The 27,563-nt window shown below is 45.0% G+C and overlaps 1 protein-coding gene across 1 annotated transcript in view; it reads right to left on the reverse strand.

Annotated features, from left to right (window-relative positions):
• EXT1 (exostosin glycosyltransferase 1) overlaps nucleotides 1-27,563 on the reverse strand; it is a 201,069-nt gene that overhangs the window by 11,917 nt on the left and 161,589 nt on the right. The window contains exons 2-8 of the mRNA XM_075213988.1: nucleotides 23,105-23,198; nucleotides 21,282-21,389; nucleotides 16,889-17,008; nucleotides 11,653-11,785; nucleotides 9,957-10,075; nucleotides 9,010-9,105; nucleotides 1,731-1,820 (exon numbers count right to left, since the gene is read on the reverse strand). Of these exons, the coding sequence (XP_075070089.1) occupies nucleotides 1,731-1,820; nucleotides 9,010-9,105; nucleotides 9,957-10,075; nucleotides 11,653-11,785; nucleotides 16,889-17,008; nucleotides 21,282-21,389; nucleotides 23,105-23,198 (760 nt within the window). The remainder of the gene's footprint in view (nucleotides 1-1,730; nucleotides 1,821-9,009; nucleotides 9,106-9,956; nucleotides 10,076-11,652; nucleotides 11,786-16,888; nucleotides 17,009-21,281; nucleotides 21,390-23,104; nucleotides 23,199-27,563) is intronic.

The raw sequence follows: 27,563 nt of genomic DNA on the forward strand, positions 1-27,563 counted from the left end.
CATACATAGAGCAGATGTTATTATCGCAGGATGTAGTCATACATAGAGCAGATGTTATTATCGCAGGATGTAGTCATACATAGAGCAGATGTTATTATCGCAGGATGTAGTCATACATAGAGCAGATGTTATTATCGCAGGATGTAGTCATACATAGAGCAGATGTTATTATCGCAGGATGTAGTCATACATAGAGCAGATGTTATTATCGCAGGATGTAGTCATACATAGAGCAGATGTTATTATCTCAGGATGTAGTCATACATAGAGCAGATGTTATTATCGCAGGATGTAGGCATACATAGAGCAGATGTTATTATCGCAGGATGTAGTCATACATAGAGCAGATGTTATTATCGCAGGATGTAGTCATACATAGAGCAGATGTTATTATCGCAGGATGTAGTCATACATAGAGCAGATGTTATTATCTCAGGATGTAGTCATACATAGAGCAGATGTTATTATCGCAGGATGTAGGCATACATAGAGCAGATGTTATTATCGCAGGATGTAGTCATACATAGAGCAGATGTTATTATCGCAGGATGTAGTCATACATAGAGCAGATGTTATTATCGCAGGATGTAGTCATACATAGAGCAGATGTTATTATCGCAGGATGTAGTCATACATAGAGCAGATGTTATTATCGCAGGATGTAGTCATACATAGAGCAGATGTTATTATCGCAGGATGTAGTCATACATAGAGCAGATGTTATTATCGCAGGATGTAGTCATACATAGAGCAGATGTTATTATCGCAGGATGTAGTCATACATAGAGCAGATGTTATTATCGCAGGATGTAGTCATACATAGAGCAGATGTTATTATCTCAGGATGTAGTCATACATAGAGCAGATGTTATTATCGCAGGATGTAGGCATACATAGAGCAGATGTTATTATCGCAGGATGTAGTCATACATAGAGCAGATGTTATTATCACAGGATGTAGTCATACATAGAGCAGATGTTATTATCGCAGGATGTAGTCATACATAGAGCAGATGTTATTATCGCAGGATGTAGTCATACATAGAGCAGATGTTATTATCGCAGGATGTATGAATATAAAGAGGGGATGTTATTATCGCAGGTTGTAGGACTACACATAGCAGATGATATCACAGGATGTAGGACTACACATAGCAGATGATATCACAGGATGTAGGACTACACATAGCAGATGCTATTATCGCAGCTTGTAGGACTACACAGAGCGGATGATATTATGGCAGCATGTAGGCCAACACATAGAAGATGCTATTATCGCAGGTTGTAGGATACACCGAGTGGATGATATTATCGCAGAATGTAGGAATACAAAGAGTGGGTGTTATTATTGCACAATGTAAGAATGTAAACAGTACATGCTATTATTATAATTGTAGGGCTTAGAGAGAAACTTTGGGGACCCAATTGACAAGTCTATTCATACAAGACCATAAATGAGAAAGTTTGGAAGGAAAACGGGAAATGTGGTTTATAACCTAAAAGAGGTACCTTTGTGTGCTATGTTCTTGTTACTTTATCTGTACCATATACAGAAAGGATAGTAATTTACAAACAAATGTTACGTCTATTTATGCAGATACAGCATAAATGCCCATACACTCATCTACTAATGCAGAACCACAGTAATAGAGCAGAGCATTCTGGGGCAGGAACTTGATGTCTGTACATTTTATGATCCCACAGACAGCAGCAGATGTAATCATACGCACCTCTGTGGTGGAAAGCACTGTGTCTTCATCAAGGCTGAGGACGGCATCAGTCACTATGTTATCGTAAGGTAGGAAACGACTGCTCATGACCTGCAGAGATAAAGTGAAAAATAACGGCTTCAAGGAGGGGCTCAAAAAACACATTTACAAACAGACTTTAAACTCACGAAAACATGATGTTTAACTCTTTGGGCGCCAAGACAGAATTTATTTCCTAAACGGTTTCACTGTCAGGTTGAAGCAGAAAATGACGACCTCCGGTCCAACCAAAGCAACACAAAATAATTGTAAAACAATAATTATTGGTCACTGATTGAGCCCCGGAGTTTGCTACATTCTTATTCTTCCAGTTTATTCCCCAAAAACTGTTGAGACAACCACTGAAACAATTAGTAGGACATCTACAAGTCTTTCACGTCCCAGGACTGCTCACGGGTTAGTCAAATCGTCACAGGAAGGGATTCTGGCAGGTTTGTGGATGTTCCTCAGCCCAGTTGCTACATCTGAGCTTGGGAAGAGGACAGACTTATCAGTGCAATGTGTTCTTTTCAAAATCCTGATCCCGGACAGACGACATGGACTCTTCTCTATCACATTAGACCAGCGACGGGCAACCCCATACACTAATGGCCGTCCTCTAACCTTCAAAAGGGGCCGCACATTAATCTTACTCTCAGTAATAAGTACAACAATAAAATTAATCAATAAGACACCTATCATTAATAACAGGGCAGACATTTTAAACAAGTGTTACAAGCTATAAAACAAATTTGAAAACAAAGCAGAAAAGAGCGGGGGGACAATAGGAGAAGGCTCGGAGGGCCGCATGTGGCCCTAGGGCCGACTGTTGATCATCACTGCATTAGAGGTACACAGTAGAAATAAACCAACACAATGTCTAGTTGTTCCTCACCGATATTACAATATATAATGGAGTGTCATAGAAAACTTGTTGCAAACAATACTTCCATTAGGTGTGGCCCGTTCCCTGCAGGTGTGGCCCCTTCCCTGCACCGTCTCACACCAGCCAGGGACCAGATACAGCATCTGCTAAACATACACTGTTAAGGGATTAAATCACTCCTAGGCCACCGGCTGCTGCACCTTCTGTCAAACCTCTTAAAGAGCTGCATGAAAAGTTCCAGACAGTATTTATTACCATTCCAGGAATGACCCAGCGTCTGTCCGGCTAAATGACAGACAGCCCATCAATCCTCAGCCCTGTAATCAGGAGTGAAGCTTTCTACTAAAATGGATTTCAAGACATGTCTGCGCCGGAGAAGCTGTTGACAAATGTATCCGTTTCCGTCACGCCGTGAATTGGATACGTGGCCGAGATTTATAGACGGATAAATTATTATTATTAACAAGAAGAAGAAAAAAAATGCCTCACTTAGTTCATTCTACGAGCTAAAGTTCAGGTGTGGAAAACGTACACAGGAAACTAAAGTCTCTAACATGTAGCGGTCAACATTCACTAGCGCCGCAGTTTCACCGCGGTCAAACCACACGGATGGCATGCGCAGTGCACCGAAAATAGAGTAACATCCGCTCGCAAACATCCATCACACTGGATGCAAGAATTATATTAAATAAATCTGATCAGCAAAAAGAATTATTAATCATAAACCATTATTTATATAATGCCTACATATTACACAATATTTAATCAGTCCCTGTAGAGCTTACAATCTACATTCCCTACCGCACAGATACACAATAGGGTTAATTTTGTCATAAGCCAATTATCAGTATGTTTTTGGAGTGTGGGAGGAAAGCGGAGCACCGGAGGATATCTATGAAAACACGGAAAGAACATACAAACTCCACACAGATAAGGCCCTGGACGGAAATCGAACCCATGACCGCAGTGCTGAGAGGCAGCAATGCTAACCACTGTATCTAAGTATAATCCAATGTCAACACTGTTTTAAGTTGTCAATAGATGATTATATTTTTTTTTATTTTGCATTTTCAAGTTTTGCGTAGTACAAATAAATACTTTAACATATGGAATATTAAATAATTCTTACTTGCTATATATTAAATACTAAACATTTCTAATGTTTTCATGGCAATGAAGGTGCGTGTTTAATTGACCTGCCCCAGAGACTAAATGCCTGTGTTACCAAGAAAGAAGCATCGAATCTCTTGAGCGCAACAGGAAAAAAAAAAGAAAAGTCCTAAAATTTCAATATTAATAAGATTTTTGAGGACTCCGACCCATCAGCTGTCGAAATTTTTTCCAGCACAACGGCCGGGTGCGTTTGACGATGTCTGGCACAGAGCAGAGGCTTCGTTAGAGGGAAGACGCAGAGCACTAAGCCCACGCCTGGCTGCACACATGAGACTTGCTTGTTTGTGGAGAAAACAGCATCAAGGTCAGTACTTACACAAGGTGAAGGGGGGGGGGGGGGTGCGCCGCGTTTCACGATCTTAAAAGGATGAGCGCACCCGCGAAGCTTCAAGGCAAAAAAAAAAATCCAAGTGGGCTCAGTGTACCAGAAGGCCCCCTGCTGCTGTTTACATGTCCACTGACTCAGGCAGAAACCATTAGCTGCCAATTTAACAGGCCCTTCCCTTAACACTGGCCACAGAGCATCTTAAATAGTCCTAGGGCCGCTCTTCATCGCTGTACAAGAAGCACATACGATGTATTTTAGGCACATTTTATTCATGGGGGCATCAATTCTAGGACGATTCAAACGTTAAGCCAGTGCCAGAAGGAGACACAAGGCAGAAGGGGTAGTAGCACTGGGTATTACAAAGATAGGGGATAACAGCACAGCGCTACCACCGCTAGAAACTAGTGAATGGATAGGGTTAATATCGGTTAAGTGCGCATGTGACTTTTATGGAACACGTTAATAATATGGAGTACTGCAGCACACGTACTTAATCATGGGCAGCACGGTGGCTGAGTAGTTGGCACTTCTGCCTTACAGCACTGGGGTCATGAGTTCAATTCCCAACCATGGCCTTATCTGTGTGGAGTTTGTATGTTCTCCCTGTGTTTCCGTGGGTTTCCTCTGGGTGCTCCGGTTTCCTCCCACACTCCAAAAATATACTGGTAGGTTAATTGGCTGCTATTAAATTGACCCTAGTCTGTGTGTCTGTGTGTAAGGGAATTTAGACTGTAAGCCCCAATGGGGCAGGGACTGATGTGAATGAGTTCTCTGTACAGCGCTGTGGAATTAGTGGCGCTATATAAATAAATGGTGATGATGATGATGATTTCCTTAGTGTTGTTTAGAAAACAGAAGCAAACACAGGATTGGTTGTAACGGGTTATGGAGGCACAGTTGTTAGCATTGCTGCCTGGGTTCATGGGACTGATTCCAACCAGGGCTTTATCTGTGGCTCAGGGACTGATGTGAATGATTATATATTCTCTGTGTAATACAATAGGCGGTATATAAATAAAAGATAATAAGAAGCACCGATTTTATGTGAGGTTTCACCCAGCTGTATAGTAAGTGCAAATACAAACTACTGTTTTCTGTCACTATATCAGACATAAAAGGGCACAACTGTAATTGACTTAAAGACAGGAAGTCTGTGGTGCAAAGGATATAAAAATGCCCCCCTATAGACACAACTAATGTCTCAAACACCCGCCATTCTGACAAGTTCCTGAAGGTATCATTTATATTTCTGCTTTATATAATATAACTTCTATGTTGGGGTTAGTGGGTCGTTTATGGGCATCCACTACTTTAATAAAAATAAAAATATCCAACTGGTAGAGTTCAATAGCACAGAGGACATTAATTTATAACATGGAATTTTTCCCCAAGCAGCTAAGGAAATGTGTTCTATAATTTCATCTCTAGAGTTTACAATGTCCAGATTACCCAAATACAGCAGTCAGTGACTACAACTGTAAACACGAACAGCCCCACGAGAACGCCCCGTCACACTTCCCCACGAGACCGCCCCGTCGCCCCACCGCACGAGACCGCCCCGTCGCCCCACCGCACGAGACCGCCCCGTCGCCCCACCGCACGAGACCGCCCCGTCGCCCCACCGCACGAGACCGCCCCGTCACACCTCCCCACGAGACCGCCCCGTCGCCCCACCGCACGAGACCGCCCCGTCGCCCCACCGCACGAGACCGCCCCGTCGCCCCACCGCACGAGACCGCCCCGTCGCCCCACCGCACGAGACCGCCCCGTCACACCTCCCCACGAGACCGCCCCGTCGCCCCACCGCACGAGACCGCCCCGTCGGCCCACCACACGAGACCGCCCCGTCGCGCCGCCCATCACGCCGCCCCACGAGACCGCCCCGTCACACCGCCCCACGAGACCGCCCCGTCACACCGCCCCACGAGACCGCCCCGTCACACCGCCCCACGAGACCGCCCCGTCACACCTCCCCACGAGACCGCCCCACCACACAAGACCGCCCTGTCACACCGCCCCACGAGACCGCCCCATCACACCGCCCCACGAGACCGCCCCGTCACACCGCCCCACGAGACCGCCCAGTCACACCGCCCCACGAGACCGCCCAGTCACACCGCTCCACGAGACCGCCCCGTCACACCACCCCACGAGACCGCCCAGTCACACCGCCCCACGAGACCGCCCAGTCACACCGCTCCACGAGACCGCCCCGTCCCGCCGCCCCACCACACAAGACCGCCCCGTCACACCGCCCCACGAGACCGCCCCATCACACCACCCCATGAGACCGCCCCGTCACACCACCCCATGAGACCGCCCAGTCACACCACCCCACGAGACCGCCCAGTCACACCGCTCCACGAGACCGCCCCGTCACACCGCCCCACGAGACCGCCCCGTCACACCGCCCCACCACACGAGACCGCCCTGTCACGCCGCCCCACGAGACCGCCCCGTCACACCGCTCCACGAGACCGCCCCGTCACACCGCTCCACGAGACCGCCCCGTCACACCACCCCATGAGACCGCCCAGTCACACCGCCCCACGAGACCGCCCCGTCACACCGCTCCACGAGACCGCCCCGTCACACCGCCCCACGAGACCGCCCCGTCACACCACCCCACGAGACCGCCCCGTCACACCACCCCACGAGACCGCCCAGTCACACCGCTCCACGAGACCGCCCCGTCACACCGCTCCACGAGACCGCCCCGTCACACCACCCCATGAGACCGCCCAGTCACACCGCTCCACGAGACCGCCCAGTCACACCGCTCCACGAGACCGCCCAGTCACACCGCTCCACGAGACCGCCCCGTCACACCGCTCCACGAGACCGCCCCGTCACACCGCCCCACGAGACCGCCCCGTCACACCACCCCACGAGACCGCCCCGTCACGCCGCCCCACGAGACCGCCCCGTCACACCGCTCCACGAGACCGCCCCGTCACACCGCTCCACGAGACCGCCCCGTCACACCACCCCATGAGACCGCCCAGTCACACCGCCCCACGAGACCGCCCCGTCACACCGCTCCACGAGACCGCCCCGTCACACCGCCCCACGAGACCGCCCCGTCACACCACCCCACGAGACCGCCCCGTCACACCACCCCACGAGACCGCCCAGTCACACCGCTCCACGAGACCGCCCCGTCACACCGCTCCACGAGACCGCCCCGTCACACCACCCCATGAGACCGCCCAGTCACACCGCTCCACGAGACCGCCCAGTCACACCGCTCCACGAGACCGCCCAGTCACACCGCTCCACGAGACCGCCCCGTCACACCGCTCCACGAGACCGCCCCGTCACACCGCCCCACGAGACCGCCCCGTCACACCACCCCACGAGACCGCCCCGTCACACCGCCCCACGAGACCGCCCCGTCACACCACCCCACGAGACCGCCCCGTCACACCACCCCACGAGACCGCCCAGTCACACCGCTCCACGAGACCGCCCCGTCACACCACCCCACGAGACCGCCCAGTCACACCGCTCCACGAGACCGCCCCGTCACACCGCTCCACGAGACCGCCCCGTCACACCGCCCCACGAGACCGCCCCGTCACACCGCTCCACGAGACCGCCCAGTCACACCGCTCCACGAGACCGCCCAGTCACACCGCTCCACGAGACCGCCCAGTCACACCGCTCCACGAGACCGCCCCGTCACACCGCTCCACGAGACCGCCCCGTCACACCGCCCCACGAGACCGCCCCGTCACACCACCCCACGAGACCGCCCCGTCACACCGCCCCACCACACGAGACCGCCCTGTCACGCCGCCCCACCACACGAGACCGCCCCGTCACGCCGCCCCACGAGACCGCCCCGTCACACCGCTCCACGAGACCGCCCCGTCACACCGCTCCACGAGACCGCCCCGTCACACCGCCCCACGAGACCGCCCAGTCACACCGCTCCACGAGACCGCCCCGTCACACCGCCCCACGAGACCTCCCCGTCACACCACCCCATGAGACCGCCCCGTCACACCGCTCCACGAGACCGCCCCGTCACACCGCCCCACGAGACCTCCCCGTCACACCGCCCCACCACACGAGACCGCCCTGTCACGCCGCCCCACCACACGAGACCGCCCCGTCACGCCGCCCCACGAGACCGCCCCGTCACACCGCTCCACGAGACCGCCCCGTCACACCGCTCCACGAGACCGCCCCGTCACACCGCTCCACGAGACCGCCCCGTCACACCGCTCCACGAGACCGCCCCGTCACACCGCTCCACGAGACCGCCCCGTCACACCGCCCTATGAGTGATGACATCAAGCTTAAAGACATTGGGCTAAAGCACTTGTCTGTTTTCAGTACTCTGCTATCCTCAGCTATTATTCAGAGAGTTTATTTAAAAAAAGAAAATACCTGGTATCATCCATTCACCTATGTTAAACTTGCATTTGTACCATCCAAGAATAATGAACATTTCTTTTTTAACTTTCCTGTGGTCACATGTGTATGCCGACCTGTGGTCATGCAGAATTTTTGTACACTGCATGCCAAAACTAATAAATAAAGTTGTAAAAAAAAAAAAAAAAAAAAAAAAGAAGAGAAAAGAAAATCCCATCTGTGTCGACCAGACCGGTTACATAGGGAGCGAAACCATTCTCCCATAGGTTTACGTAGTTATAGCATTGTATTATGTATATGCAATGAATATATTAAATAATAAAATATTAAAATGAGGTTCCCCCCATGAGAATCCATTGCTGGCCCATGGTTTATAGTACAAAAACACAAAATGTTTGTGTGTTTGGGGCGTGAGTCTGTATGATGAGCGATGACCCTATATCCATCCTGCCACAGAGCAGAGAGAGGATGATAAATCTGCAGGATGGTCTCACCTTGCTCTCCCCTTCAATAACTATGACAGGCACAGCAGTGGCCGGCCAGCGGTGTTTGGCAGGAAGCGGCTTGTCACAGTTCCACAATACTATGATCTGGGAAGAGATAATAAACAGACATATTAAAGCATCTCCAGCACTTGGGTCCCTTCCACAGAATATTTCCCCAATGAGAGCATCTCTGGAGAGCGGACAACAGAACTGCTGAGCTCAGGAGTTCACTTATGTCCTTATAGAGAGATCTATACAATCTTTCGAGGTGCAGCCATCGCTGACCTACACTGATGGCAGCCATATTGAGGGCGGAACCAATATGAACGGATAAGGCCGCATTCTGGTACGTATTGGTACAGCCCATATTATGGCTGCCTCCACGGTGCGGACGTAGGCAATGGGTGCACTTGTGTTTAACAAATATGTTTTTTGGTAAAGAACATTAAAAAGTTGCTAGCTGGGAGCAGCCATGAACAGCGCTCAGCAGTTTACTCAAACATAATTATTTCCCACAATGCTTTGGGATGAGCGAAGACGCACTGTAATGTACTGAAGCTGCTAGTCAGGCAGAAACAGGAAACCCATACTTGCCAACTTTGGCTAGAGGTACTCCAGGAGATCGGGTTTTAGGTGGGCGTGTTGGGGGCGAGGCCCGGCGGGCACGGCAATTGGCCACGATGGCGCACAATTCGCATCATAAGCCCAACCCCACACTTTAGTATACAAGGATTTAGTAACCGGGAGGTTGTCCTGCTCTCCTGGGAGTCTCCCGGAAATTCCGGGAGAGTAGGCAACTGTAAGGAAATTTCAAACTAAGCCAGTGACTTCTCAGGGACAAATCACCACAAGCAGTGAGGTAACACTATTACATTACTTAGAGGGGGTGTGGTGAGACACCAAAGCCAAAATACAGAATTCAACTTCAATATTAAAGATAGCGTAAGTTGCAATACCTGATGACAGTACTGAGACTTTGCTACAGCGACCAGCAGCTTCAAGATTGGCTGAGACTGGGAAACCAGCGGAGTCACAGCATGGATTACGGCGGTAAACTTGGTTGGGGATTTTACACCTGCAATGTATAAACAGCGTTAACACACCCAAACACAATATACATCTGCCGGCTCCTCACGGCACATCCAAACACCTCACATATAACAAACGTAATCCACACAGCGATCAGAAAAATCTAACATTCAGATGGAAGGTGGAGAATTTCATCTGTAATAATAACGTCACCTAAACGCAGAGTGGAGGCTGCCATTTTGTGGGCTAGGTCACGTTCAGCCCATCAATTCATTGGGAAGTTGACACATCATTGAGACACGAGACACTTTGTTCTTCATGCCTCAGTGATGTCCGTAATGCTAAGTAAATTCATAGGCAACATTCCCATGGATATTTTCTCAGCCTGCAAAAATGACCACCTAGCTCCTAGTGAATGGAAAGGCTGAATATGGGACCAGCACACAAAATGGCCACCTAGCTCCTAGTGAATGGAAAGGCTGAATATGGGACCAGCACACAAAATGGCCACCTAGCTCCTAGTGATCGGATAGGCTGAATATGGGACCAGCACACAAAATGGCCACTTAGCTCCTAGTGAATGGATAGGCTGAATATGGGAGCAGCCCACAAAATGGCTGTCTAGCTCCTAGTGATCGGATAGGCTGAATATGGGACCAGCACACAAAATGGCCGCTTAGCTCCTAGTGAATGGATAGGTTGAATATGGGACCAGCACACAAAATGGCCACCTAGCTCCTAGTGAATGGATAGGCTGAATATGGGACCAGCACACAAAATGGCTGCCTCCACTTTGTGTCTGCACCAGGTATAGTATCTCACCCAATTGAAAGTTAAACTTAACTTATTTGTTTAATATAATTATGATTGATGGTAGAATTAGAGACCCATAGACATCAGGGTGTATTCCCTCCTGCCATGGAATTCACACTTTTTTTCAATGGAGTCCTGGACCTGGGCCAATGTGTGTGTCAAGCAGCGTATGTATATCTGTCCTGTGTTTATAGCTCCTCCAGGGGATCTGGTTTCCTCCCATAGTTGGACTAAGCTGGCCCTAAGTGTGTGTTCTGACTAATCAGTCCTGGTGTGTGCGCATCTGTTGTTGGCAAAGTAGATTGTAAGCTCCTCTGTCACATGTACTGATGAGCCTGAATATAATTATAGTTGCACAGCACCGAGAAATATGTTGGAGCTATGTAAATAAAAGGATCATAAAAACTATAGTAATAATATCATCATTTTTTTTTAATCAAACTTTTTTTTTTTTTAAATTATAACAAAATACTAAATTAAATGTGTACGTAAAAGTGATAAAAATAAGAACAACGCTGAGCTATACTGGTTCTCATTGTGACGGTTTCTTGATGTAACGAGAGCTGTGAAACTTTATTTAAATCACATTGTGAAAAAGCCAAAACTAAGGTTTAATGGAAACAAAACAAAAAACCTCAACTGTCGATAACAAACAATTCTATGCCGTATACTCGTGTACTACCCTGTACAGGCTTTACAGAGTGTGACAGCGTGGGCTGGGATAGCACTTGCTCAATAAGCATCTGTAAAGATGGATTTATTCACTCCCAGACCCCGTTATCATCAGGTCACCGAGAATAAAGCACTTACCTAGATTAGCGTAGTAGTAAGGGAAATCTCCCAGATATGCTGAGTACTGGGGCAGCACAAACAGCCCTCCAGGGTGCTTATTCCAGATTAAACTGTTGCGTGATATGTGCTTGAAGATTCTGTCCTGAATTATCTGGAGATACAAGGAGACAAGGGCTGGATGAAGCACTCAGTCCCAGCTATTTTAACTTCAGCATCCTCTCCAATCAGCAGTGAGCTAAACAGCGCAATCAAGGGCCTTCCTGCCGAGAGCGGGGGAAAGGACTTGTTTTGGGCTATCGAGTTTGTGGCAAGGAAATGACTGAATTACTGGAGGGAGAGAACCAGGCTGCTATGAACCTGGATGTTCAGACACAAGCAGTATCCAGCATCTGTTATGTGAGTGTTAAATACATCATTACTGTATAACAGGGCTTATATTACAGTACGATTGTCTATGTGCCTGGGTGATGTCACTGGTTTATCGTGATCTGATAGGCTGCCTTCTCAGTGATTTCAGTGGTTATTATTTAACCAATTGGGATTCCCACCTCTGTACCACACCCTCATAAGACGATTGACCTCTTTTCCGTGTCTCACCCAATATTTGCTCAATACAGCCGGGCTCCAGTACAGTGTCTGGGGACCGATGCTGGGTCACTGTAGGTAGGAATCTATTCTAAGGCCCAAAATGTCATCTGGTTCCTGACCACATAACCATCCAATCAAGAAGCTGCAGGAAACTCGAACAGTGCACCCTTCTGCCCCCCTATCCCATTACAGCAACAAACCAGCAGCTTTGCTCTTTAACATTAAGGACAGGATCCTTATGCATTGAACAACTGATAGGGTTCCCTGTGGACAACATTTTTAAGTCATACATTAGTGTAAAGATGTGTCCTTCCCGAGTTTGTACTAAATGTAGTCTAAAATATTTGGACTATGTCCTAAAAAATTAAGAAAAAGGGTGTAATCTTGCGTTAAGGTAACAATACAGAAAACAGGGGTTGCTGAAGCGATATCGGAGAAATTCTGCCGTTCCTGGAACGGAATTAAATAATTATAAGCGTATGTGCAGACTCTGTTTAGTCAATAGTGTGATTGAATGGGTTTATCCATCTCCAAGATCAATGCAGTGCTCTGAGGAGCTTAATGCAATGTATTTAAAGTAGCTGCTGAAATATCTGTATTATATGCACAAGAGTCACGCTTCTACCACACCGACTGTAATGTTTTAAATCATTTACAGTACATTAATACGTCATTAACTTGATAGAGAGCCTTACAGCGCACTGGCCTTATGCAGAGCACATTAAAATGAGCCACATTAATACGGAGGTTTTCAAATACATATTTGTTGCTTTAAAATCAGAAGACTCCAATGCAGAATACTGTTGTTTTATCCTGCAAAGCGGTAATTACAGTGGTAACATTTAACCTACATGGCCGGGGCATCCATAACAAGCAGCGCCATGTATAAATACTGCACTAAAAACCAATTTGTACAAATAATTAGGTTGCCTGGTATCTAGGGCCATAGTTCACGGCTGGATGGTGAAATGAACGCGGAACGCAAGCTGCGGTCAGCCGGCGTCTCCCGTATCGGTCTTGCTCGCTGACTGACACATCAGGAGGGTAAGAGCTCAAGCTGAAAAATTCAATTTCCATTGATTGGCCGGGTGAAAAGGTAAATGGTGAGAGTCTATGAGCGGAGGTGTAAGGGGGAGGGAGAGATACGGGATGCAGAGCTATGGATCACACAGAACACAGTTCTAGACCAGAACTGTGACCTCCGAGCGCATCTCTCCGGCTGACCTCTGAGTTCATCACTCTGTAATGGCGTCTGAATAATTTATTATCGCTCTACCAGACAAATGGCAGATTGTGATACAGAAAACCTCTATTTGCAAGACATCCACTGTCACATCATGCAGGAAAATGCTTGGCGTGGACACCTGGGGGTATATTTACTGAACTGCGGGTTTGATAAAGTGGAGATGTTGCCTATAGCAACCAATCAGATTCTAGTTATCATTTATTTAGTGCATTCTACAAAATGACAGCTAGAATCTGATTGGTTGCTATAGGCAACATCTCCACTTTATCAAACTCAACTTTTTCAAACTCGCAGTTTAGTAAATATATTCCCTGGAGTTTCATGTGTGGACTATATAAAACACACACACAGGTTAATAGAACAAGCGGCAGTTTCTCATTACCACAAATGTTGCCGACAGTTCTTAACGTTTTAGGTCAGGTGACACCGCAGACACGGGATTTATATTTTCCCTGCTTATGTTAAAATACTGCAATAAATAAAACCATGGATAGATGGTGGAAACCCCGCACTGCCTAGAGTGTAGGCGCAGCCACTATAGGGGACCTGATGACACAGGGAGCGGTTCTCTGAGGAGAAGGAAATAGCAAAATGGAGTTCCAGGGAGCAATGGCATATAAGGTGGAAATGGGTCGTACCAAGTGAAGTCCGTAAAATATGGTATTTATTCACAATAAAATGAAAGGCTGTGTATTGAACACTCGTCGTACATACGCAAGTAAATGGTCACAAACTTCTGTCCAGAACAACTAATTTAAATTGCGATTTAATTGGTGTTGTCCCTGTACAACTCTGATCCTTCCACACTTTGCACATGCGGTGCATGGAAAAAGTTCTATGTTTTGCATATAGTTGTGTTTACAAGTTAGTTGTTCTGTACAGAACTTTGTGACCATTTACTCGCATACGCTCAACGAGTGTCAATAAACATCTTTTGATTTTTATTGTCAATAAATACCGTATTCTACCGATTTCACTTGGTACCACCTATTTCCACTGCGTCCTTGTATTCCATTTTGCTAACAAACAAAACCAGAGACCTGATTCATTAAGGATCTTAACTTGAGAAACTTCTTATTTCAGTCTCCTGGACAAAACCATGTTACAATGCAAGGGGTGCAAATTAGTATTCTGTTTTGCGGATAAGTTAAATACTGACTGTTTTTTCATGTAGCACACAAATATCAAATTTCAGTGTACAAATAAGCTATCAAGTATTTGTGTTGTCCAGGAGACTTAAATAAGAAGTTTCTTAAGTTAAGATCCTTAATTAATCAGGCCCCAGAATCCTAAATTGCAGCGTACATGAAATAAAAGCAAATAACAGCATTTTTTTTTTTCATTTACAATTAAATTACATCTGTCCCATTGCATATTATTTTATCCCTTTATTTATATAGCGCCAATCATATTACGCAGCGCTGTATAGAGAATATGTAATCATTCCCATGAGTCCTGGCACCATTGGAGCTTACAATCTAAATTCCCTACCATGCAGGCAGGCATACACAGAGGTCCATACTGTCAGAAGCCAATTAACCTACCAGTATGTTTTTGGAGTGTGGGAGGAAACCGGAGCACCCGGAGGAAACCCACGCAAACACGGGGAGAACATACAAACTCCACATACATAGGATCTTGGTCGGACTCGAACTCATGACTCCAGTGCTGTGAGGCAGCAAAAATAACCTCCGCCGCATAACCTCAATATATTTTCAAACCTTCCCCACTACTGTTAAATTCTCATCATACAAAGAAGTCCGGATACACTGAAGGGAAATCACTGCATTGCCTGTCCCGAATTTGGGAAAAAGTGCAGGGGTCACAAGCCCCGTGGTGACCCATCTTTGCTATCATTCGTCTGCACTGGGGTCTCGGGTCAGATTCCAAATCGGGCTCCTATGAAACCTGGCCGTTGTCTGTTCTCCACTGTATATGCGGGCGATTCCTCTGTCTCTTCTGGTTTCCTCCCATGGGCCAAAGACATTCCTCCGTTAGGCTGATTGATTTCTGATTGAATGAGCTTGATGTGCGTGCGGTAGCAAAATTAGATTGTAAGCTCCACTAGAGCAGGAACGGATCTGTCTAAAAAGAAAAAAGCTGATTGTACAGCGCTCCAGATATTGGCACTAAAGAATGACGCATTTAAATAAAGTATTTCTAAGTAAAGTCTATTTTGTTTTTTGTTTTTAATATACAAGACAACCTCCATAGTCTAAAGTAGTGTAATAGTTGGAAACATATTCATGGGGTTGAATTTTATTTGTAACATAGGAGGTATGCAGTTAAACCTTGGTCACCACTACAGAAACAAGACACATACCTTCCCGTAAAAGACTGACGGCTCCCTATAAAACGCCCTGCGACTGTACGCCGCTCACATCTGAACGCTACATTTGTATTCCGTCAATTTTCAGGACTCTATTCCTAGGTCAAAATATTTTCACTTTCTATCAAAACCCTGGAGGTCGCCTCATCCTGAAAGCCTTGTTTATACGCAGGAAAAATATAGAATAAAAAGAGCAGCAGCTGCCTCACACATTCTCCTGTGAAATGAGTTTAATGTTAACTGCCGAGACGGTAGTTTTGTATTCAGCCGATCTGATAGTTGCTGAAGCGCCAGGAGTATTCAATTTAGTACATTGTATAGTTGCAGGAAACTTTTAGAGGACTGCAGGAAAGTTAGGAGGCCAGTCCCATGTACGTGTGGCTGCAAACGCCACGGCTGATTAGAACGGTTTACCATGTGCAAGACAAAGCAATTCCCCACATTAAACATTTTATTCTGTGTCTGTGTGGAGGGGTCTCTGTTTCATATTGTTCCTCGGACACGTTTAGGTTGAAAACACACCCCTGGCGTGTAGCAGTGAACTGACATCATTCTGTATGCGAGCATTCAACTCCAATAACCAACAGGGAGATTAAATCGATCACGCTTGAATCCGCTAGACCTTGCAGCGTGCACTGTGGTTAGCATTGCTGCCTCACAGCACTGGGGCCAAGGGTTCGATTCCAACAAGGGCCCTATCTGTGTGGAGTCTGCATGTTCTCCCCATGTTTGCGTGGGTTTCCTCTCACAGGCCCAAAACAATCTGTAGGTTGATTGGTCTCTGAGAAAGTGTACCCAACTGTGTGCATGTGGTAGGGAATTAGATTGTAAGCTCCAATGGTGCAGGGACCGATGTGAATGATTGCATCTTCTCTGTACAACGCTGCATAATAGGATTTGAACTACAATAATAATAATAATAATAATAATAATAATAATAATAATTTGGATCTTTGGCAAAAAGCAAATAAAAGCTCTAAAAAAAGAAATACGCAAAAGATGACATTATGCAGGAAAACTGAAATAAAAACTACAAATGTAAATATACCAGAGGAGATTCCAGTGCCCAGGACTGGCTATTGGTCGCTCACCTCTAGTGTAGTCAATACAATCTTCTCAACGGAGGAGAAATACGCTTCCCACAAGAACTGAGTCTGCTGCCTAAGTGCGAGGATCCTATCGTGATGGATAGACCTGATTGTAGAAGGAATCTGCAAGACAAGGACAGAACCATCACAAACACACAGTAACCTGATGAAATGACCGCACGGTGGAGAGCGAGGCCTCTCGAGCGGCCCTCCCAGGGAATATTGTATCGCTGCCTTTTGTTTAGGTCACGAAGAAATAAAACAAGAGAAAAGAAATATAAAATTAAAGTATGTATTACACGTAAACTGCACTTGAATTGAAAACTTTATTGAACCAAAGCAATGTGTCAGCAAGGGTCACCTCCAACATGGCAACTCTCTGTATCCGGTGACTGAATAATTCTTCTTGCCACAATGAAAAATGAAAGATAAAAAAATAAACATTCCCCTTGGATAGATGAAATAAAGGTTACAGAGGCCATGGCAGAAACACAGATTATATAGAGGACAGATATAGCTTTTACGAGACCTATAAAGTGTACTCGTCACAGTGGAAGCAGCCATTTGTGTGTGCTAAATATTCAGCCCAACAATTCACTGGAAAGTGGTAAAACGCTAAGGCATGAGGCATTCTGTGCCTCATTAATGTCACTGGTCACTAGTGAACGGATAGCTTGAGGGTTGGTTTAGAGGACAATATGGCTGCCTCCGGAGTAGTCAACGTATCCACATAGAGGGAGATTCAATTCGGAGCAAGGTGTCCGTGAAACATCCACGTAGACACCTCACGTCGGAGATTTAACAGGAATCGACACTCATTTTCTTCCTCGCACCTCCGTGGAGACACGCAGAAAGATAAGCGGAGATTCCTACCGTAATGGCAGGCTTAGCGTGCCACGTTGCTGACAATCGAATCTCCGCCTTGGCGATGGCTTTAGTGCATACCGTTATGTGAGATACGTACCACGGGAACAGTAAAGCTAATTTGACAGCTGCCTATAGACTTGAATTTAAGAATATTTCAGCACTCTTTGATTAAATCTCCACATTACACTGCATGCCTCCGGTACAAGGCTTGTTGCTAGACAAATCTCACAGATATTAAAAAGATACCTGCTACAATTTAATGCACGTTACATAATGAAACTTGCAACTAAACCGAAATGTAGACAAACAAAATCGGTAATACAAGAGAATGAATTCATTCTACAACATGTATTACAAATATCAAACAGATAGCACGAAACAGCTGTTCATTAACTAAATACTGGGCAGCCATCCTAATGTAGCATACATTTAAAGGCTACTTAAACCCAGTTTAATGTTGAGCAGCAAAAAAAAAAAAAAAAACCCACCCCGGGCATAGTTTGTTCCAAAGATTCTGCCAAAATACTGAAAAATGAACGGCCTAAAAATGGATTGTGGAACCGTGATTTCCAACACAATGTACCCAATATTAAAATATTCAGAATAAAAGAGGAGTCTTTGGAACGCAACGCTGCACCAACCAATGATCAAAACCGTTCTAGAACGTAAGGGGCCCTCACTTTGTATCAACGCTACACATAAAAGCCATTAAAACTCCATAAGGAATATACTGTAACTTTAAAATAATAAAAAAAAAAAAGTTAAAAATAAAAAACTCCCCTGGTAAATTGCATACTCAGTCTTGAGACAGCGGGAAAGGAAAAAAATATTCATATTACTAAAAAATCTGTAGAAATAATTAGAAATTGGTAATTGCCCGAAAAAGTAATTAGGCAAAGCAATAATCATATAAGAACATTATGCATAAAAAGAAATAATAAACTGTAGTAGAGAGAAGGGATTATGCGCTTGTAAAGATGCCTAGTACTACACTGCAGAGGGAAATCGGAAAACTTCCCGTCTTGTCTAAAATGGGAAATGAAAATGTGTAACTAAAAGGAAAAAAAAAACCCATTTCCCAGGGCAGATATTCGGGCTGGCTGCCAGCTCCTTAAAAACAGCGTTAATTATGGAACAGTAGTTGTTCAATATGGAAGCAGCTGTAGAGGAACGAAGCGGCACGATTCCGGAACACAGGGGTCAGAAATCATAAAGCACCCTAAAACCAGGAGGGGTCCCTGCGGTGCAGTTATGCCGGTCGTGTACTTATTAAACATTCATTGCAATAATCCTTAAAAGTTTCTCTTGGTTGTCAGTTCCTTCCTCCTCTGTGCTGCTGCAGAGACGCCAGACACAGTTCTGTGAAATATAAGAGCTGCAAACGGGTTCTTCATCCTCAATATGCCCAACTGATAGGGGGTCGAGCGTGCGCACTCTGACAACGGAGATGACCGCTGACTACTGTGTTGTAAGAGGCGATACTGCCCAATCACTATTGCTTTAAAATTAACCAGAGCCTGTTAGACTTTAAGGGGCACATTTATCATTAAATCGGCAAAAGTGAGAAATAGTTATCAATCCTTATCGCAAGGATAAGGATTGAACTATTTCTCAAATTTATTAAAAAGGGAACACAGAAACAGCACTTCCGAAAAACTGCTGTTTCTGTGATAGAAAAAAATCACACTTACCCCCCTCTTCGGATGCGCTGTCTCGGGATCTCCTCTTCGTTCCTTTTCTTCCTTGAATTGCGCATGTGCAGTGCACATGCGCACAAAGTCCCCACTCTGTCTCTGGAACTATCGTTGCAGAGAGAGCGCGCTGAGTGACAGGGAGGGATCATGTGATCCCTCCACACATGCGCTGTACAGCTCTGCTCTTCGGAGCAGCGCTGACAGCAGTGGATTTCTTCAATGCTGATGATGTACGCCAGCTTCAAAAAAAATATTTCTGGACTTGTTAGATTGCGGCCAGAGCAGTCACCATTCTGTTGAATGGTGACTGCTCGCAAAAACGATCAGGAGTGCAAAGCAGCAGATATCCATGATATCTGCTGCGATGCACCTTTAATAAATTTGCGGAGGGCACATCGGGACATTAATTCCACGGTAAATGCACTACCGTGATTTGTTAAATATGCCCCTAAAACTGAAGACATGTTATTTACGATGCAATATCGCTCGCAATAGACGCTCATCCGTACGTTTCCCCAACGACGCCATTCGATTGCTTTGCATTTGCAAGATGACTGGCTTAGGTTACAGAAAGGGCCGTCTCTAGCCATCTCAGGATTTAAATACGTCAAGAACAAACATGTTTGCAAATATTTTTACAAAGCAACAGTGGCTGATCCGAATCATTACTTCTGAACCACAAGAATAATGATAAAAGTGGCCAAACTTCTTTAAAAAGTAAGAAAGACGTTAACGCAGATGCTAAAGCAGCGAGGAGAGAGAGAAAGTGGAGAAGCTGCCAAGGAATTAACACATCTACTCCTATCATTAACAGGGGAGGTGTTAATGCATTGGCTCCGTGATGTTTTAATTTCCAGGTTTGTCATGTTCCAAAGGAAGCAGAAGCCGGTAGGGATTAGCACTAAAGGTCAATGTTCTCCAGCCTTCAGGAATCACAAATTAGAGGCGATTCTGCAGAAATATAAAACAAAGGCACTTAAAGGGATCCTTCCTTTGCCTCCTAGGCTAGATTGCTCTGTGTAGTATCACTACCCACAAACACTGGAGAGCATGGCGTGGCTTCGGGAATAATGCTCAGCAATTGGCACAGCGTGCAGGATAGGAGGTCTGCCAAGAGGACAGGACAGATGGACATAAAGCACCATATATTAACGAAAATACCAATTTCCAACCTTGTGCCAGATTCTCTCTATGGAGCTGTAACAACAAAAATGTGTTCAACAGTGCCCGGCATAGGAATGTATGTTCCAGACAATGTGGGTGTTCTTCCTCTCTGTAGGCTGGGGGAGGGGGGTGTAGTACCCAACTACTGTCTCATATTTGTCGGTCAAATTCAGACCTGGCCACCCTCTGCTGTCCCACGTCTCTTGCCATTAGGCTGTGACTCCGAGTCAACTCCCCCAAGTGTCCCGATTTTGGCAGGAGAGTCCTGATTTGTGGGCTCTGCCCCATTGTGTTGATCGGTACAGTGCTGTCCTGTGGGTCAGAAAATTGGGAGGTATGAACTGTTGACATTGGAGCCATGTTGAACGGGTGCCACGCACAGCTGCCAATGGTGGACACGGCAATGAATGTCTGTTTGAAGGGCAGGGGTCATGGGGCAGCCTAACGTTTCAAAAGAACTTGGCTCCCGTCGTGGCGGTATTCCCGGCACGCCAGCATTGGGCGTTCTGGTAGTCCTTAGAATATAGACATTTTCTGAAAGAACATTAAATTGATGACACCAGTTATACAGTTATTATTTACAGGATTGTATATAGCCAATATGAGACATTAACTGACTTCTATAACCAAGTAGAGTTGGGATCATTGGTTAAATCCAACCTTGTTCTTACCTGTAATAATAATCTCTCATCCCCGATGACTGCAGCCTGATTCCAATCAATCACTTCAGAGAATGGTAATTCCCATCCATTACTTAGCATAACTGGAACACAAGCAGCCTGCAAATCAAGTTATTCATACCATTATGCAATGTAGCACGTCTCCAGTCACTACATTAATAACAAGTGAAAAGGCCAAAGCAAATGACATTAGTATACGGACAATGATTACCAGTTCCACAAAGCTGCAACAAGTGTAACACAGAACAGCAGCTTTTATGCTGCACGAAAACGCCAGGAGCCGGGGGCTCCTTACTTAATAAGCCAACACACATTTCACATAAACAGTCCAGCTGACAATATATTGATAGATTACTTCTCTTAAGATATTTGTTTCACAGCTAGCCGTAAACAACAGGGGGGCTAACTGTATTGTATAGTACAGCTAATGTTTATGTTGAATTAGCCAAGATACGCACTATACTGTACTGAGTCTTTAATACATGAATAACTCACTCGTTAATATATGCAATTAGGAAAATAAATAAGGTTCTCCGTTCCGATTAAATTATAAGTCTTATTTAAATTGGCCACTACAAAAGGAGAAAAGACTTATGGGTAATTCTATGTGCATGGCAGTCTGTTTAATCAATGCCCAGACCAGCGGGTCCCAAACTGTGCGATCTCACAGGGGTGTGGCGGCCAGGGCAGATGGCAGGCAAGGCGGGGGACTACTTGGTAATTATATTGGCTTAGGGGTGCCTTGAAAATGTTATGGAGACCCTAAAAGGTGCCTCGAACTGAGAAAGTTTGAGATCCAGCAGCCCATACTATTCAACTTCTCTAAGTGTGACATACGTCTGTGCTTACAGAACCTACGGGCAGCCTGTTTCTGCTGTGTTTGGACTCCTCAGTGCAAGTCAAAAGGCATAAGCAGCTGTAACCAGCATTCAGATGTAGCACAAAATGAGCTGCTGGAGAACTAGGGATGCATTCAATGCAGAAACGCCATAGGTTCAAAGCATGGGACTTTAATAATAATAAAATAACTACTTTAAATCTACTTGTTCAGTCAAAAATTGCTATTGTCCTGTACTATGTGACATTTGCATCTGACATGGAAAACTGAAGATAATTATTGCTTACTATGCTGAACTATTGGTCTAGTCCAGGGCTGGGCACCCTATGAGTCTCCAGATGTTGTGAAACTACAAGTCCCAGCCTACCCTGCAAGCTATCAGCTTGCTATTGGCTGGCAAAGCATGCTGGGGCTTGTAGTTTCACAACACCAGGAGAGCCTTGGATTGACCAGGTATGGTCTAGTCTATTCTAAAGACAATGGGGGACATTAATGAAAACTGTTGTAAAAAGGAAAAATGTTGAGCAGTCCTTATTAATGAATCAGATTGTAACTCTTAGTTTGAACAAACATACTAATAAAATAACATATAATTGGTTGCTATGGGTAACACCTACTTTCTCTTGTGCATCGGTTTTTATAAATGTCCCTAAATGATTGCTGAAGTACTCTATAATAATGGTGTATAATCATCTGACCACTAGGGGCAGTGTTCCACTGCAATCTATGGCTGACAGTTCTATGGCATCATACAGGCAATAAATCTGTCCCCATATGATGTTCTCAGTGCAGAATGACGCACATGTTTGTGTCCTGCACAACATTTCAAGGACAAAAGTGAAAATAAACCTTACTAAAGACGTGTTTTTTTGCTCTTTAAAAAGAAAACACAAACATAACACACAAAAGCTAATTAGTTTAGTACGTCTGAAAGACAAGTTTGACAAGCAGGTATTGTAAATATTTTATGACTTACCTGCAGAGCCTCCAGAAACCTGAAGGATCCAAGCCTGCGGCCACGAGGGACCAGACAGAAAGTGGCATTGTGCAACATTTCCCGATAGTCATACCTGCAGGAGGGAAGAGAAGCTTCCGTTAGATGAAGCCATGAAAATACAACACACGAAATTAAGAAAGTTTATTGCAGAATTTGTTTAGAATATCCCTCTAATTACTTTAAATAGTTTGAGATTTAAAGCTAGTAAAGCATTTGCTGTAGTTTTGCAAAAATAGATCTTGGATATCTGAGAACGTTCCAATAATAATACATTTATTTATTTATAAAGCACAATTCTTGCAAAAAGGACTCCAAGCACATTGTTACCAGTATATGTTTTGACCTTGTGGGACGGAACCAGAGTACCTGGAGGAAACTCACGCAAACACGGGTAGAACATACAAACTCCACAAAGATGGGGGTCATGGTGGGAATCGAACCCATGACCCATGGCTGTAAGGCAGCAATGCTAACCACTGTGCCAACACATGCAGAACCACTTGACACAAAGTATCTAAATCACAACTACCCTCCTGTCAGTTATTAGCAATGGTACCTCTATCACATACTGTCACTCCGTTGAGTGTCTGTCAAAGAGGAATCCAGCAAACATAGTTTTCGTCTCCTAACCCTCTCCCCCCACCCCCCCCCCTCCTCCTAGATACTGACACCGGGGCAATCTGACAATAAGCAGCAAAGCTAACATTTCAGAATTCTAATAGACTAATTTAATCGCAGCCTGCAGGCATCACATTTTAGTTTTGTGAGCCTCATTCATTTTTAGACCAGAAGCAACCTATTTCCCTGTGTCAGACAATCTTCAGCCCATGACTAGGAGACAACTTGTAAAAGGATAATTTACTTAAACAAGCGCGTACACTTAATATGCACAGAAAAAGATCATGACTCAGGGATTAAATGCTGCCATACTTGGAGCCAACTGCAAACACAACTAACTTTTCAAGAAATTCACATTTTGTGTAAGAAAACAGAAGTCGACCACAACTTGTAGCAGATGTCCGATCTCATTTGACTCGTCATGTGAAGTATCTGCATATTCACAAACGCTGAATACATCGCCAATGCTAATAAGTCTTCCAAGGGTCAATTTACTGACGAAGCCGCGATAGTCTACAATCGGCAGAAAGATAATGAGATGTTTGACGGATGAAAGACGCAATTAAGGACGGTGATGACTTCTAATTGTCGGAAACCAATAATGACTGCTCTAGTGCTGCGTAGAAAATGTAGTACCTGGGTATGTAAAGTTTATAAACTTGAGTATATAAACAACTTCTACAATAGAGATCTGTTGATAATAGAAAAACAAATATCTATACATTAGAAACTTCGATATAGCACGGTATAACATGGAGGCACTGCTCGATTCAGCTTCCTGGTTGGCCGATGACTAATGGAGGTCATCAACCAATCAATTACCACCCTGGCTTATGAAACCCAACTCAGAAATCCCAACCCGAAACTGGACTGGATTCTGAATTGTCTGGATAGGGCCACTAGTGCAATGGATCATCATCATCATTTATTTATATAGCGCCACTAATTCTGCAGCGCTGTATAGAAAACTCATTCACATCAGTCCCTGCCCCATTGGAGCTTACAGTCTAAATTCCCTAATATAGACACAGACAGAGACTAGGGTCAATTTTGTTAGCAGCCAATTAACCTACCAGTATGTTTTTGGAGTGTGGGAGGAAATCGGAGCACCCGGAGGAAACCCACGCAAACACGGGGAGAACATACAAACTCCACACAGATTAGGCCATGGTCGGGAATTGAACTCAAGACACCAGCGCTGTGAGGCAGAAGTGCTAACCACTGAGCCACCGTGCTGCCCAATGTAGTTGAAAAAAAAAGACAGAACTAGCCTAACCTATCTGCCCATATGGCCCCTATAGCATTACCGAATTATATATTAAATGCCACAAAATGAAGGAGATACTGGAGAGGCACCCAGCCTTCTGGGAACAAAGAAACTAGAAATTATTTAGAAGAACTCATCACTATTCCCCTGAGATTATCTGATCTACAGGCCATGGTCAAATAATCTATGTGAAACACAACACCCAAAATTGTGGTTCCATACAAGTATATTAAAATGATATTCAGTCCACCCATAACTCCATCTGTTGCGGTATTGTAACGACCTAGTTAATAAACGCTCAATATAACATCTAAATAGTGTACACACCGGGGTCAGTAACCTGAACCAACATGACAGATCTTGCTTTCCATTTCAAAATCCTCATAAAAATCAATACAAATACAACCAGCAAACCTATATTTATCTTATTTTCCACAGAATCCGCAGCATGGAGGAAAAAACAGAAACCACACACATGAAGCCTCCTGTATAGAGAACATTACAAAATCCTCCAATTAATAGATATTGTAAGTATTCATGCAGAAGACATACCACTTAAAATTATTTACATCTACAAGTAAGATTGATCAAGAAGCCACACAAACGAACTACAATTTAGAAATTGCAGTTTTTATTTTAGATGGAGAAAAATCGAAAACGTGGGTAAATAAAATTTGCAAAGAGAAACAGAAAAAATCTGCAAATGAAACTATAAAACCCACAGCAAATTGTTCAGTCGTACTGTAATGTTCTCAACAGTAAGTGACAAAAAATATTCTTCCTTTTCCTGGGATCTGCACTAAATTATCCGCCTATCTCTTAGGTTTGGCAAGTGCAGGACACATCAGAGTCCGGCTTGTGGGGGCCACAAGGCGTTTGCAGAATTAACCCTTGTCCTACAGGCTGAACAGAGTTTTTCTGCCGGCTCTTACAGAACATCAAGCAGAAAATGGTTCTCCGAGAGCTCCTGCAATTTCTGTATTGATGTGTCGACCCTGTCAATCAATGTAAGGATTAAGCAGCTGCTTGAGACTGTGGGATCACTATTATCCTGAGCAGCAGACGCTGCCTTCAGAGAGCGTGCGGTGACTAATCCAGCCATTTCATCCATTCCTCCTAGCAGCCTTCTCTCCAGTCCGCACCTAAGTGATGGGAAACTAACCAATACACCGCGGGAGCCATTACTTGTACTATGCTCGGCTTAATCCACAATTCATCTTCTTTATTCCCCCAGCCTGTGTCATCAGTCATGCCAACCCTTATTGGAGCTATATAAAGGATTTAAAAGTGTCCGATACAAAATAGATAATGTACATCAGGACAACAGCGCAAGAACAATGGTATAAAGTCGCCATTGGTCGACCTGAGAGGGAACGTAACCCCTTCATGCCACTGACACCCATGAATGAGGAACGTCATATTAACCCAGTGTTGGCTAACCTGTGACTCTCCAAGTGTTGTGAAACTACAAGTCCCAGCATACCCTTCCAGCAACAAGCTGCTATATATTGGCAAAGAATGCTGGGACTTGTAGTTTCACAACACCTGGAGTGTCACAGGTTGGCCAACACTGTATTAACCCTTCTGCATTGCAATGAGCTCTCGGTTACAGCGTAAGGCAAACCAACACAGCTCTTTGTCTGTGCGGATGTTTGCGCAAACCGATAAAGTTAGAAAATTCAAGACTCGTTCACAATATTGAGAAACCACCAACAGAGCAGGCGTGGCCATCCTGTGGCTCTCTAGGTGCTGTGAAACTACAAGCCCCAGCATGCTTTGCCAGTAGATAGCTGACCGAAAGCTGGTAGGGCATGCTGGGAATTGTAGTTTAACAACACCTGGAGAGCCACAGGTTGGCCAGGCCTCCTCCAGAACTTTCTGAAGTAGGGGGTCAATGACTGTGTGGAAATGGTGTCCAAATAAAGGAGAAAAACACAATAATATCTTTAATGTGACAAAATAATCATTATATTCTTGTGTAAGCCTTTAACTACTGTGGTCCATCATTAGAAGACTCAATGGCTTCCTTTCTCCTTGCCTATGTATGACTTTGTTAACCAGTTAGATTGTAAGTTCTTTGCAGCACGTAGTCTTTCCTTGCATGTTTCAATGGTTTACACTTCTAAGGATAGAATGGCTTCTTACAATAGCTGCCATTTTATATTCACATTTACCCTATATAAGCGCTATGGCCGTTCTACATACAGACAAGCTCAGCTCCCGTTGCCGGAAGTTCTGTTGTACAATCCAAATATTGAGGCTTCAATAAAATAAACTGGCCGAGAATGATTGTTAAGTGATCCAGAGACGATCTGCACAATCAACAATTTAAAAACCGTCCCTATATAGCTATTAATTCAGTTTTCAGTCTTCTTTAGGCTTTACTCAAGAAATCTATGAGTAGCAGAAAAGGCTAAAAACATAGTGGGCCTAAGTCATTAAGGAGAGCGAAGCATTAAAAAAAACTTTTTACCTGGGCAAAACCATGTTGCATTGGAGGGAGAGGTAAATTTAAAATGTGGAGACAGATTTATAGTTTGGGTAAGGCATGTC

The sequence above is a fragment of the Mixophyes fleayi genome, chromosome 5 (assembly GCF_038048845.1).
Source record: "Mixophyes fleayi isolate aMixFle1 chromosome 5, aMixFle1.hap1, whole genome shotgun sequence".
NCBI lineage: Eukaryota > Metazoa > Chordata > Amphibia > Anura > Limnodynastidae > Mixophyes > Mixophyes fleayi.